At 40.2% G+C, this 12,764-nt stretch overlaps 1 protein-coding gene across 1 annotated transcript; it reads right to left on the bottom strand.

Moving 5' to 3' along the window:
- Positions 1–1,048: 1,048 nt before the first annotated feature.
- Positions 1,049–12,293, bottom strand: tbl1x (transducin beta like 1 X-linked). Its single transcript, XM_047371000.1, has 14 exons — positions 12,188–12,293; positions 11,608–11,753; positions 10,415–10,634; positions 8,415–8,547; positions 8,132–8,273; positions 7,975–8,038; positions 7,766–7,863; positions 7,408–7,468; positions 5,599–5,720; positions 5,454–5,528; positions 5,232–5,359; positions 3,973–4,138; positions 3,787–3,888; positions 1,049–2,994 (listed from the first exon to the last, which is right to left on the bottom strand). The coding sequence occupies exons 1-14, from the start codon at positions 12,243–12,245 to the stop codon at positions 2,968–2,970; spliced, it is 1,542 nt and encodes a 513-aa protein (XP_047226956.1). The 5' UTR covers positions 12,246–12,293; the 3' UTR covers positions 1,049–2,967.
- Between the last annotated feature and the right edge of the window lie 471 nt (positions 12,294–12,764).

The following is a 12,764-nucleotide window of genomic DNA, read 5'->3' as shown; positions in this document are numbered from 1 at the left end:
TTCCCTCCTCCTGGATGAGCATGTAGAGACAGTGGACAGTCACTGGCGTTGACTTTGCAGCAATCCCTCATACTGAGCATGCATGTAGCGACAGTGGAGAGGAAAAACTCCCTTTTAACAGGAAGAAACCTCCAGCAGAACCAGGCTCAGTGTGAGCGGCCATCTGCCACGACCGACTGGGGGTTAGAGAGAACAGAGCAGAGATACAAAAAGAACACAGAAGCACTGATCCAGGAGTACTTTCTATGTGAAGGAAAAGTAAATGTTAATGGATGTAGCTCCTTTAGTTGTTTCACCTAGAAAGAAAGAACAGATAAACTCTGAGCCAGTTTTCAAGGTTAGAGTCTGAAAGAGAGCTCATATAATTAGTTACAGTAAAAGCTCAGTCAATCGCCATGTCTAGAAGAGAGAAAGGGTTAAACACTAAAAGACAGGGCTATGTGGATCATCGGTAGAGGGTGAGCATTAAGTTGTTGCCAGCAGAAGCTCGGACGATGCCACTCTCCAGAAAGGTGTCACAGGTAGACACAGAGCCAGGCCAGGTGTAGCTTCTAAGAAGAGAAAAAAGAGAGAACAAGGTTAAAAGCTGAAATAACAGCAAATAATGCAAATGTATCCTATGCTGCCTGATAATTTGACCTATTGGTAGCATATATAGTAAAGAGAATTAGCCCAAGTACTGAACCCTGTGGTACTCCACAATTAACCCTGGAGTTTAAAGATGATTTATCATTTACATGAACAAACTGGAATCTGTCAGACAAATAAGATTTAAAGATGGATATTAAAACTTTCTGAATTAATGAGAAAAGATTATTAATACAAGAATGACGGATATATGGTCTTCAGAAAATTGTATAATATATATGTATAAATACATTTAAACCTATTTGAGACTAGAAACACCAACTACACATAAGGTCTGATGAAAATTTGAAAGTAGCTAAAAAAAAAAAAAAAAAGCAGTCCTTGTAGGTGAAAGGTCAAAATTGAGGTGTTGGTGCACTGTAGCATTAATGGGTTAGAAGAAAAACTCCAGACTCGGGTATGTTTTCAAATATCAAAATATAGTAATTTATTCGAAACAATGAATGACTTCAAAGTTTTGTCTTGGAAACAGGTGACAGCACCCTTGATCAAGGTACAAGAGAGAGAAAATAGCTGTCACCTCATTTTTTTTTTTTGGGCTCTTGGCATGCCAATAATGGTCACTTCCCCCCCAGAGACAGCCCAATTCTCAGTCTGACACAGACAATAATGGCTCTCAGAAAATAAAAAAGAAACTAAGAAAGCTTTGCAACACCTTTTACAATCCAATCATTAAAGACATTAAAATCAAAGAAAGAAAAAACAAACACTGGAGCACTTTCAACCAAAGCCGAACGCTCGCTGAATCCACCATCACAAAAAGTGCACTTCATGTCGCTGTAGCAAAAAATGCCAACAATGTGAAAGAAATCAATAACGAGATGGCCTAAATGGGTTTAATAACTCTGCAGTACTGAATCGGCATCCACGTCACAGAAATTTCAAATGACCAAACTTAACCAGGGGTAAAATACCAATTTAAAAAAGGCTCTTTTTGTTTCCAGCAGGAATTTTTCATGATCTCAAATTTTCTGCAGCTAGATTTCACTTAAAGTGCCACAGAGGAACCGTAGGGATGCTAATCAAACCCTCATAACCCATTTAGGTCAGGTTGATTCTCTCACAGGTTGGATTAAATAGCAATAAAGGTGTCAAACACGCTGAATCAGCAAACCAAGAAGGAGGCTGACGACTATTCCCTCCCTTATTTTGGACAAGTTAACCCTCTTATGGCAACCAGCAATCAACCGAAGACAGATTTGGGTAATAATACATCTCACCATATCATTTTTCACCTCATTAAAAAAGGAAAGACGTTGTATGTAGCTGACCGTGTTTAGAAAGACTGTAATAAAAGAGAAAGCCGATAAGACATGCACTTTGTTGTCACAAACTAAGAGCGAAGATGCGGCGGCTCTCGCCAATAAAGAGCCCCTGTAGATGGCGATAAAGTGTACTGTATATAAACATATATACACAGTATATAAGTCTGTGTTTTCATCTGATTTACACATCTTTACATTCTTGAAATTTACATCCAAAAAGGGAGAAAGATTCTCTTTGTAAACCACAATTTTCACATCTTTTCTTCTTTCTTTTTTGTTTTTACAAAATGAAAATTTGTTCATTTCAAGACAACAGTTCGGAGGATTACTTGGCAAGTTTTCCTCTTGTTGCCCTGCTATTAAAAATGAACTAGGATCTACCTCGTGGCGGCACATTCAATCTGACTCTCAAAAGCCCATCTGTGGATAACATTAAACAAACAACAAGTATTGTGGAAACGTTCTCCTCCAGGGGGAGAGGTTAGGCACCCCGTCAGCTGACAGTGGCAGAGTTGCTGTGAAAATTGGTAACTTTCATCCTCTTGTATGTCCGATCATTTGGACATAAAGCTACATTTCCTAAGAGGAAATATAAGCCCAACGCCTTTACTTTGCAATTTGTTGCTTTCTCGAAGCCCAAACACCTGTCTCTTATTTTCCCTTCTTTCTGCTGAAAACTTGACTCATCTTTATGTTTCCACCCCTATAACTCAATAACAGCAGGACCTGCAGCCCGCGGGGACCCCAGCGCGCCCTCATTAGAAACCTTTTAATACATGGATGCACCCGGGAGGGAGTACGATCCACTTTGAGTGCTTTATACGCCAGTTTCCATCCTCTCTCAGGCTCATCATAAAAACACACATCAACAAACTTTAAGGTGCAATGAATTTAGTTGGTGTTCGAGTTGCTGCTGTCATCTGGTTAAGGTCCTGTAAAGGGCTTCATTTCAGTCCACTTTTACGGCTCTTCTTGAGCGAGGAGAGTGCGTTTGCTGATGTCCGAAGAAGGCTGATCTCTGCATTTGTCAGGATTCATCATCCTATCAGGAGGGCTATTTTCGGAGATCGAGAACACAAACCTAGAAGGGAAAGAATTGGGTACAATAAAATCAAAATGCCCTTCAAGTGCTCAGAAAATATTTGAAAGGGTGCATAAAAAAAAAAGTACATTATAAATATATTGTTAAGGCCATGCTTTGGTCTACACAATCATGGGAACGACTCTTGACTGGAGGAAAAAAGTGTGGTAGGAAAAGGTGCAAAAGGAACAGAGCTAAAATTTGTGCTCATTTGGAAAATAAATGTTCGTAGAGGCTATAACAAGACTAAGAGGCAAACAATACAAGTGGCCTGAGGTTGAATGTAGTTCCACAGTTAGTGAGGATTTATAATAATCTTACAATGCTACATTGATGCCGTAATTTAATTGAATGCAAAGAGAGCTCTGACCAAGTATTAAGTGTGGACATACTTTTAAGTCAAGCAACATTGTTTTGCGCTTGAGCCCCTTTTTCTGCCACAGTTTTTCCTTCCACTTAATTTCCCATTAATTATACTTGGGACACAGCCTGCATCCTTAACGCTTACCTTTTGTCACCTTACCTTGTTGAGGTTGAACGTGATTGTGTGGTTCATAACATGACCGTAACAGAACATTTCTCTATTAATGGTTCTTTCTTGCTTTCATGAAATATTCTGATTTTCTGAGACACTAAGAAATACATTCTGTAATACTACATTCTGTGTGTAATGAATCTTTAATACAATTTACTTTTTGAATTGAATTACTGACCAATTCACTTTTTAATGATACTGAAATTTGTTGGGCTGTACCTTTGAATTAAACAGAAACTACAATAACCGTGGCTTACCGAGCCGTCTGATGCACTGGCTCCAACTTTGTCTCCCGTGCTGTTCCAGCACACCTCAAAAATGCCACCAGTACCCCTGTAGCTGTGAACCAGGGCTCCAGTCTGAAACAAAGGCGTCAAAAATAATATTTTATAACCTGAATAAACCATGTTTCGGCGGCAGTTTAACCACATTTTGACTCTTACCATGGTGTTCCAAATGTGGACGCACTTATCGAAGGAGCCGCTGGCGAGGTGTTTGCCATCAGGGCTGAAGGCCACGCTGTAGACAGGCTCCTGGTGCTTGGTCAGGGTGTGTATACAAGCCCCTTGCTCAACGTCCCACAGTCGCACCGTTGAGTCAAAAGATGCACTGCATGCGGAAAAAAAACCAACCATGAAAGTACAAGAATTGCATCAAAGACTCTTATTTTTGTTGTGACAACACCTCGATTTTTGGCCTTTCAAATTTATTTTTCCTCACAATTTATTAAAGCAGTTGCAGAAGCTGCAGATCTTGATTAAAACAGTTTCACAATGCTAATGTGTTAGATTCAACAAGCGTTTTACAAACTGGGGATAACAAAAATCAGTTATCAAGTTTCCTCGTCCCGAATATATACATATGTAGTACGAAAAACCTGTGGATGCAGAAATATACTTTGGAAATGGGTGTTTGGAAATGTAAAAAGCACAATGTAGGGAAAAAAAACACCAACAATAAGAGCAGTTTTATTCTGGGCCGTTTTCTTTTATACAAGGAGGTTGTTCTGGGTTGCCAGGTTGGACTGAATTCCCACAGCAGTGAAACATTTACACATGCATGCACATCTGGGTCAGGATGTGGGCCAGTGGTTTCAATCAACAATGAAAACATGGATGGAGCACGTTCTCGTTTTAATGTTTGTGTCTTCTTTACAGGTACATATAAATCAACATGAGGTTTGCTCAGAGCAGGCCCTTGGCAGAGCAACTGTGCCTAGCCAAAGTATTATTACCCCTTTAACCTTTTGCATTTTGTCTTCTTACAACCACAAACATTTATGTATCTCTTTGGGATTTGGTGATGAATTTACCTCCACCCCAATTTACCCTGATACCCTTTAACAAAACCCAGTGCAACCAATTGCCTTCAACAGACAATCCAAGGAGAGCATTAATCAGGGAAACAGCAGAGAGGCTCACGGTAACTCTGGAGGAGCTTCAGTGGTTTGCAGTAAAAGGTGATTCCAAACAGTACTGAGTGTGGGGCGAGGAGAGGGGGTTCCCAATTTCCAGATTTTTATTTGTGAAAACATTTTAAGATCATGTAACATTACACTTGTGCAATACTTTATGTTGCGCTGTCACATAAAATCCCAGTAAAATACATTGAGGTTTGTCGTTTTAAGCTGACAAGAAGTGGAATGGTCCAATGGGGTGTGAATACTTTGGCAGGACACTGTAGACCCAAAACAAATTCTTACCTTGCCAGCATGATGTTGGAGTTAGGGTTATTTGTGCCTGGCCCGGTCGGGCTCCACTTGATTGTATAGATTTCTTTACTGTGAGCTTGAAGGTCGTGGACGCAGGACTCCTGTTTCATACTCCAGATCTGTGTGCGACAGCAACAATAAAATATGAATACAAATGATGTCTCATGCTTGTTGTCTGCAGCTTTAAATGTAAAAAATAAAAACTGGATTTACCTTTAAGGTCATGTCATCCGAGCAGGAGGCAAGCAGCATACCTGATGGATCCCACTTAATGGCATTGACCTCATTCTGGAAAACACAACGCTCATTACGAAGGTGTAAATAAGGTCAGAAAAGCAACACGGGTAAAGCTGCTCACCGAGTGACCCTGGAAGGTCTTGAGAGGCCGGTCGCTGCCGAGGCGACACACGTGGATGCACATGTCTGTGCTGCAGGAGGCAAACGTGGTGTTGTTCTGCCAGTCGACGTCCAGCGCAGGGGCTGTGAAGCATTTGCAAGCACAATGATTAGAGGTTGGCATGTTGGTGATCTCACATTATGACAGGACATGAAACAGTTTGCATCATGCACACAGGCACATCTCAGTAAACCCGAGAATCATTGAAAAGTTGATTCATTTTAATAATTAAATTCAGAAAGTGAATGTCTTATATTTAAGTGTTTATTTCTCTTAATCTTTTGTTTATTTCTCTTAATTAATACAAAGTGTACTGTTATCTGAAAAGAAGACTAGCAATGACTCCAATGTCCCTCAAACATTTGAGTAAACCTTACTTCACAATCCCCTCAAGCCTGTGGTTATTGTTGTTGCTTCTGTCTCTTTTTTTAGCCACACTTTCCTTCCGCACTATAAGGAGCACTTAAAAACCTTTAATGTTTTCAAAAAATGACAGTGCGCCTTGTAATCCGGAGCGCCTTATATATGGATCAATTGGTTAATTGGTTGATCCATACTGGTTGTACACGGCGCTCTGTAAAAATGTTTCAGTACGACTGGTAAACTACAAAGCCGCACCACTTGCAGCATTACGGCTACCGTAGTCAGGGGCGTCGCCGAAGTAATAGCGGTAAACACCTGTACTGTGCTTACTCCTAGTCCAACACCACTTGTGTGTGTATAACGTTTGAATGTAGTGTTGCAGGAATTGCCTGAACTATATGTGATTAGAAGCTCAGTGTGTGGGGTGTATGTTTGGTGTGTGTGTATGGAAGATGTTGACATTACTCCTCCGGACAGAGGTGGCGCTGTGTGCTGCCGTAGCTGAGAATCAAGAGTGAAGGAGTGACGTCGGTATTATTGTGTGTGTGGGGTGGGTAGAGACGGCGACCGGAGCAGCGGTGTATGAGTCTGTAAGCCCTGTGTTTTTACGTGCTGCAAAGTCATTAAAAAGAACCCCGAATCTCGTCAACAACTCAGTGTTTTGATGCTGTTTCTTCATGCTCAACTCAGCAACGTATGAGTGAGGGAGTTAACCCCGAGGAAACTAGTAACTTCGGCCCTGGAGAAAGCGTCTCCCCTGTGTTATCAGACTACGGTCAGGGGACAGAAACAGGAAAGGTTAACAGCACTAACGTTTGATTTAGTGCATCAAACTGTTTCTTTTACGTGTTTACTGAATCAGGGAAAAGTTCCCTTTCACCTTTTAACTAACGTTTGATTTCAACTTCAACTTCATAGACTCCAATGCATTCCTAACGTGCTGTTGGCTCTATTCAATAGATTTCTATGTAGAGGAGACCTTACCATGAGAGTGAATGGAGTTATCAGAACGCTGGTTTGTAGTGTATTAATAAAGTTTGACTGACTTTCTTATCTGACTGTTTTGTTGACATTCTCTTTAGCACAGCTCCATCTAGTGGATGCATAACGCAACCCCAGTCAAACGTTTGACTGCAGTAGCTTCTATTCTATGCGCCTTATAATCCGGTGCGCCCTATAGTGCGGAAAATACGGTAAATGTCCAGTAATGTGTCTGGATAAAACACTCAGACTTTTCATTAACTGTAAGCCATAATTATCAAAATCAACAAAACAAATGCTTTATATATATATATATATATATATATGTATCAATCTGAGTGTGATGAAGCTAAATCACAGGTTTCACTTTTTAAAATTAAATTACTTGAAGTCAGACAGACAAATGTTCACGGTGAGCACACTGACCTGAGTGAAAAGGAAACTGCTGCTTGGCTTCTCCTGTATTTGCATCCCAAATGATTGTCGTCTGGAAAATTAAAGATGCAAGTTAGAAAGTGGGCAAAACAGACTTGTTTTCTACCCCCAACAAATTCTTTAAAATTAGAGAGAAAATGTGACCTATCACCCAACTTCATTCTGTGGGAGATTGTAGAACTAAATTATTAACAGTTTCTGTTTATAAACCTAAAAACATGTCTAGTCCTAAAATGTGTCAGATTTACTTGTCTGCAACTTGACTTTGTATGACTATCTCTAAAGCAGATTTAGGAAGGATCTTGTTACCAAAATGCTCAAAGCAGTTCTTTGGGATCTTTAAAAGTACCTTATCTACGCCAGCACTGAGAATACAGTTCCCCTTCTTGTTCCATTTGAGTGCAAATATGGGCCCTTTGTGCTGCCCCAAGGTACTGGCCAGATTTCCTGTGGAATAAAAGTATCTTTAAGATTTCTGGATTTTAGGTTTAATATATCACTTGTGTAAACAATGCAGCTTCAGAAAAACACAATGTGTGACAGTGATGGAGGACGTACCGTCCTTTGTCCAAATCCTGGCAAATCCATCATACGAGCCGGTCGCCAAGAGTGTCCCGTCGCTCTGTTGGACGGAAAGAAAACAACCGTTACTCGCCTGTTTAGCATATGGCAGGGAAACAAGACAGGCGATGAAGATAACCGATCTGAAACCTACATTCCAGTCCAGTGAAGTGACGTCTTTATTGCTGGGGACATCCTGGCCACCTTCTCGGATACAGTGGCGGAGAACCAGCTGGGTGGAGCTGGAGCTGTTGTTCTCGTTCAGGTTCCAGATCCGAGCCGTGGAGTCGCCCGAGCTGAACAGGAGACCGACACACCCAAGACAGTTCAAACGTTTGTGGAACGCGCGCTGTCCTAAGCCATACATCTCACAAATACAATATGGACCGACACATCCCAGGTCCACTCAGGATCCATCTTAGCACGGACTTACTCACCCTGAGGCTAGCAGGTCGCTGACAGGGTTCCAGGCACAGATGAACACTTCGGACTCGTGACCTCGGAGCACCGTGGATTTACTGGCTGGTATCTCAACATCCCCATCCACCTCCATGGCCTCACTGTGGTTATCTGACAAGAATGGGTGAGCACCAAAGGTGGTCAGATACACACATAATAGACATTACTATAGAAGTCAATTTGCATAAAATCACCAATAAAACTCCCTGAAAAAGTCTCTATTTTACTAAATGTTTTAAAAAAAGAGGTGGCACTAAGGATCAATTTGAGCTAAAAGAGCTGTTTCCATAAGTCCCGTTACTAAGTTACCAAAATACCTACACCAAGGGACTTTAAGCATATATTATGTTATCAGTATATATAGTGCAATTATGTTCTAAGCTAAATGGCTTCTTAAACATACACTGACTGAAACAAAGCAAATCCACGTTTGCATTCAGACCGTTAATCAGCAAACCAGGGATTATTATTTATCAAACTCTGGCATGCACACACTTATAAACCTCATTAGTTATTCTGACACCCTGTCAGAATAACTAATACAGCCTTAATGAGAATATTTGATATTGTTCTAGTCTATGAACAACAAGCCTCTGGCGTTTTTAAACAACCCCACTGTATGCTGCTGCCGCCACCATGCTTGAAAGCTGATTCAGTCTTCCTAGGTTCGAACTCTTCACCATAACACATCCAAACATTCTTCTCATTGTAGGCAAAAAGCTCAATCTTTGTCTCATCTGACCATTAGATCTTTCTCCAGATGGCACTTATCCATGTGAGCAGCTGACACATTCAGTGGAGCTTAAATGTATTGATTTTGGAGCAGTTTGGAGCAGGCGGCAGCCTCTCAGTCCATGGTGAGGTACAACTGGTTTCACTGTGAACAGTGACGCTGATGTTCCAGCTTCTTCAAGTTTACAGCAGGCTTAAGCTTTGGAGGTTCATGGGTTGCTCTTGAACATCATAAACAACTTATGACGGACGGTTTGGATAGCTGAGTTTTCCAAACACACAACTAAACTGTTTTTCGAAATGGATTAAGAAAGCCAGAATTAGGCTTCGGGAACAGCCTTCCTGAAGCTCCAACCTCAAGTCCACTGGAAATTTTGAAGTCTATGCTTTAAACCCAAGAGCACAACAACGACCTAACTAAACTAGAAAATAATTTATATTAAACTCAGCTAAATCTAATAAGAACAGTAATGTAATATCCAGTCAGAATTATGCCAAATGCTTATTGATGGCTATAAAGAAAACCACATGGTTTCTCTGCAAATGTTTGAGGAACATTCATACAGATGTTAATTGTGCGATGTACGAGAATACTTCAGCCTGTTTGTAAACCATGTGCACACAATTCTTGTTTTTAAAATCTCAAACTGCATGCTGTACAATTATTCCACCCTTTAAACAACTAAGTAAAACCCCTGAATGACATTGAAGCCTATAATGACGGTTCATTTCTGACCACATGTCTAACTTTAATCACAGCTTACTTGTGTTTCCATCAACACCTGCGAATGAATCTCCAAGGGGATCCAAACATTCTCTCCTCATCCCACTTGTCCACCTAATCTCCAGCTATCTGGTTTCACCCACAGAAGGACTAAACACCAACCATCTGTCATTGTGATGATCTATGAAAAGCTAAAAGTTTGTCGTTTTTTATTACATCGAGAAATATTCTCAGAGAGGGCAGATTTTCATTCAACAGGTTACTGAATGGCTTTATCAATTTATGCCAAATGCTACAACTGATCAGAGCATTATTCAGTCACCATTTTAAACTCTACAACACCTAAATAGTCAAGGTGCAACATTTTGGAGATGTACCTCAAACAACAGATGAATAAATAAAATTAGGATACAATTTTTAACCACTTTTAGTAGCTGCATGTATTTATTGTCTTTCAGAAGACACATTTGTCCCGAACCATCCACCACTAATCAGTGAGCTAACTGGGATGATTCGACTTACTCATGTTGTGAGTGCCGTTCTCCTCTCCGTTGACCGTGGCTTCTCCATTCTTTGGTGCATTAGACTGGTTTCCTGAGGTTGAAGCAGAGACGGCGCAGGTGGCGTGTTGCTGGGCTAGCTTGTCACGGAAGGCCTGTTGCCGCGTCTGCACCACGTCGGGCATCACAGCATCGATAAGCGACAGTGACTCGATCGGCCGACCGTCGAAGACTGTGCCATCCTGTGAGGAAGAAAGGGACATTCAAAATAAGATTCATTTACTCTGGAGGAGTAGAGGTATTTTGTTTCATCTTCTAATAAACAGCACTGTAAGGGATCAATGTTTGTCTTTGTGTCAACATCCATTTGAGGAGATCTGTGGCCACTGGTTTTAATAATTACCAGAATAAAGGTTTGCGATGGTAAGTATTCCGGTTTTAAAATGAAACTACGATTCAAACCACATTCTCTTACAGCACTATTAAAAACTCTGGGTCTAAGCCAATCAAAGAACAGCCAGAATATCTTAACCACCAAAAAAAGTCCTGAACGTAGGTGTTTATTGGAAATTATAACAGTGCAAGCAAGGCTTTTTAAAAGTATTTTTCTTCTCTAAATGCAGAAGAAAAACATTATTTGAAGTTCTTAGTCTCCAGCAGCTACTATCTGCCTGGCAGCCAATTTTAAACTAAGACAATGTTTAGTTGCGTACTCATAAAGATAGCCGAAGTAATAATACAATTGATTTTAGCCTGAACAAGCCAAACATGCGTCCATTTTCAATACAACAGATTTGGAGACAAATTTTCCCTCTAATCATTCTCATTAAGAGCCTTGAACATATATACTTACTTAAAATGTACTTAAAATTTGACTGACATATTTAAAACAAAATACAGCAGCTTATAATATACCATCTGGGTATACAAATTTGGTGCAGTGTGTTCGAGCTGTAGGCTGTAATTTCTCTGTTTACCTGTTATTCACTACCTGTAAAAACACTAGAAATGTTCCTAGTGCTGGATGCATCATAGGTAATTCTCAGCAGGCAGATGTTAGGCTGGTACATATTTGCTCATTTAATATTTTTATTTATATTTTTAACATACATTTTTACATAGCCATGATAATATTGACACCTGTACTGGAATTGCACCCCATAATCATAAATAAAAAATATTCCAAACTACTACATCCCAAGTCCCTGCTCTCACCTCATTAATGCTGATTTCTGCCTCAACATACTGAAGCCCTTTCTGCAGGATGGAGATGAGGGCTGCAGGGGGCACTAGTGTTCCATTGATGTTCGACTGACTGATGTGGCTCTCAATGCCAAAGGTGAATGCTGAGTGGGTAAAACCTACAAAAACAAACAACAACAAAAAAAACAAGCACAAGATCGAGAAAGACTCAGGGACAAACACTTTAAGTGAACAAAAATGTGCATTTACATGTTATGTAACTTTGGAAAGTAATAAGGCCTGAAAACGTCTGTTGAAATCCTGCTTCTTTTCCCATCTGATAGTGTTTACACACAAGCACTTATCCTCAGTCACTGTAACCACTAATAAAACACATCAGCAAGGATTTTAATCACTTATTTAATATCTCAGAGTAAGTATGCTCTGTTTAAGCGTGCACATCAGAAAACAGAATTAAATTATGCGCTTTGTGTCAATAACTGCACAATTTAATTGCATTTATCTACCTCGACAATTTATTATTATACTAAACATTAATGAGTTTTCAGCTTCAACAGTTCCACTGTGTTAGCCAGATGATTGTGAGACGAACCTGACTCTTGGAGGTATCTGTAGACCAAGAAATTCACTTCGTCACTGGTAATACTCATCTTAGCCCAGCGAGAGGGGAGGGGGGGGGGGTTGTTGGAAGGCTGAGCTCACTCCTTTAATAAAGCAAAAAAAAACTGTTAAATATCTCAATATGTGGTTGGGCAAATAGTAGTTAGAGAAGTGTTTAAATATTGTCTTATTTGGCATTTAACAAATAAAATATGAAAATGTATTAAAAACATATGCACATTCTGAACAAATCAGCCTGTCCTGACCCGTGCTCAGTCACACAACAAGCCTTTTTTAGCTCATGATCCCTTCAGCTCTCGTCTTGAAGCAGATTTTCTGCTTTAATTTAGCCATCTCTGTAAATTCAAAGTTGCTTCAAATTGACCTAGTTAAACAGAGTGGGGGGGGCTCTTATAACACAAGCGGGATAATAAAATGCAAGGCTTTTCCCAACAGACGGAGAACTGCAAACACAAATAACACCCAAATGTCCAGTACATACAGCTGAGAACGGTTTACAAAAAACATAAATAAAAAGCACAAAGGGAGATGGGAGAATGAACTGAGAC

The sequence above is a fragment of the Girardinichthys multiradiatus genome, chromosome 7, assembly GCF_021462225.1.
Source record: "Girardinichthys multiradiatus isolate DD_20200921_A chromosome 7, DD_fGirMul_XY1, whole genome shotgun sequence".
In the NCBI taxonomy this organism is placed as follows: Eukaryota; Metazoa; Chordata; class Actinopteri; order Cyprinodontiformes; family Goodeidae; genus Girardinichthys; species Girardinichthys multiradiatus.
This window is presented reverse-complemented; position numbering and strand designations above follow the sequence as displayed.

Coding starts and splice junctions, on each gene's coding strand:
- tbl1x (XM_047371000.1), bottom strand. CDS start 12,245: ATGAGTATTACCAGTGACGAAGTGAATTTCTTGGTCTACAGATACCTC. Junction 10,635..11,607: donor CAGAAATCAGCATTAATGAG/GTGAGAGCAGGG, acceptor TCTTCCTCACAG/GATGGCACAGTCTTCGACGG. Junction 5,529..5,598: donor AGACCTTCCAGGGTCACTCG/GTGAGCAGCTTT, acceptor TGTGTTTTCCAG/AATGAGGTCAATGCCATTAA.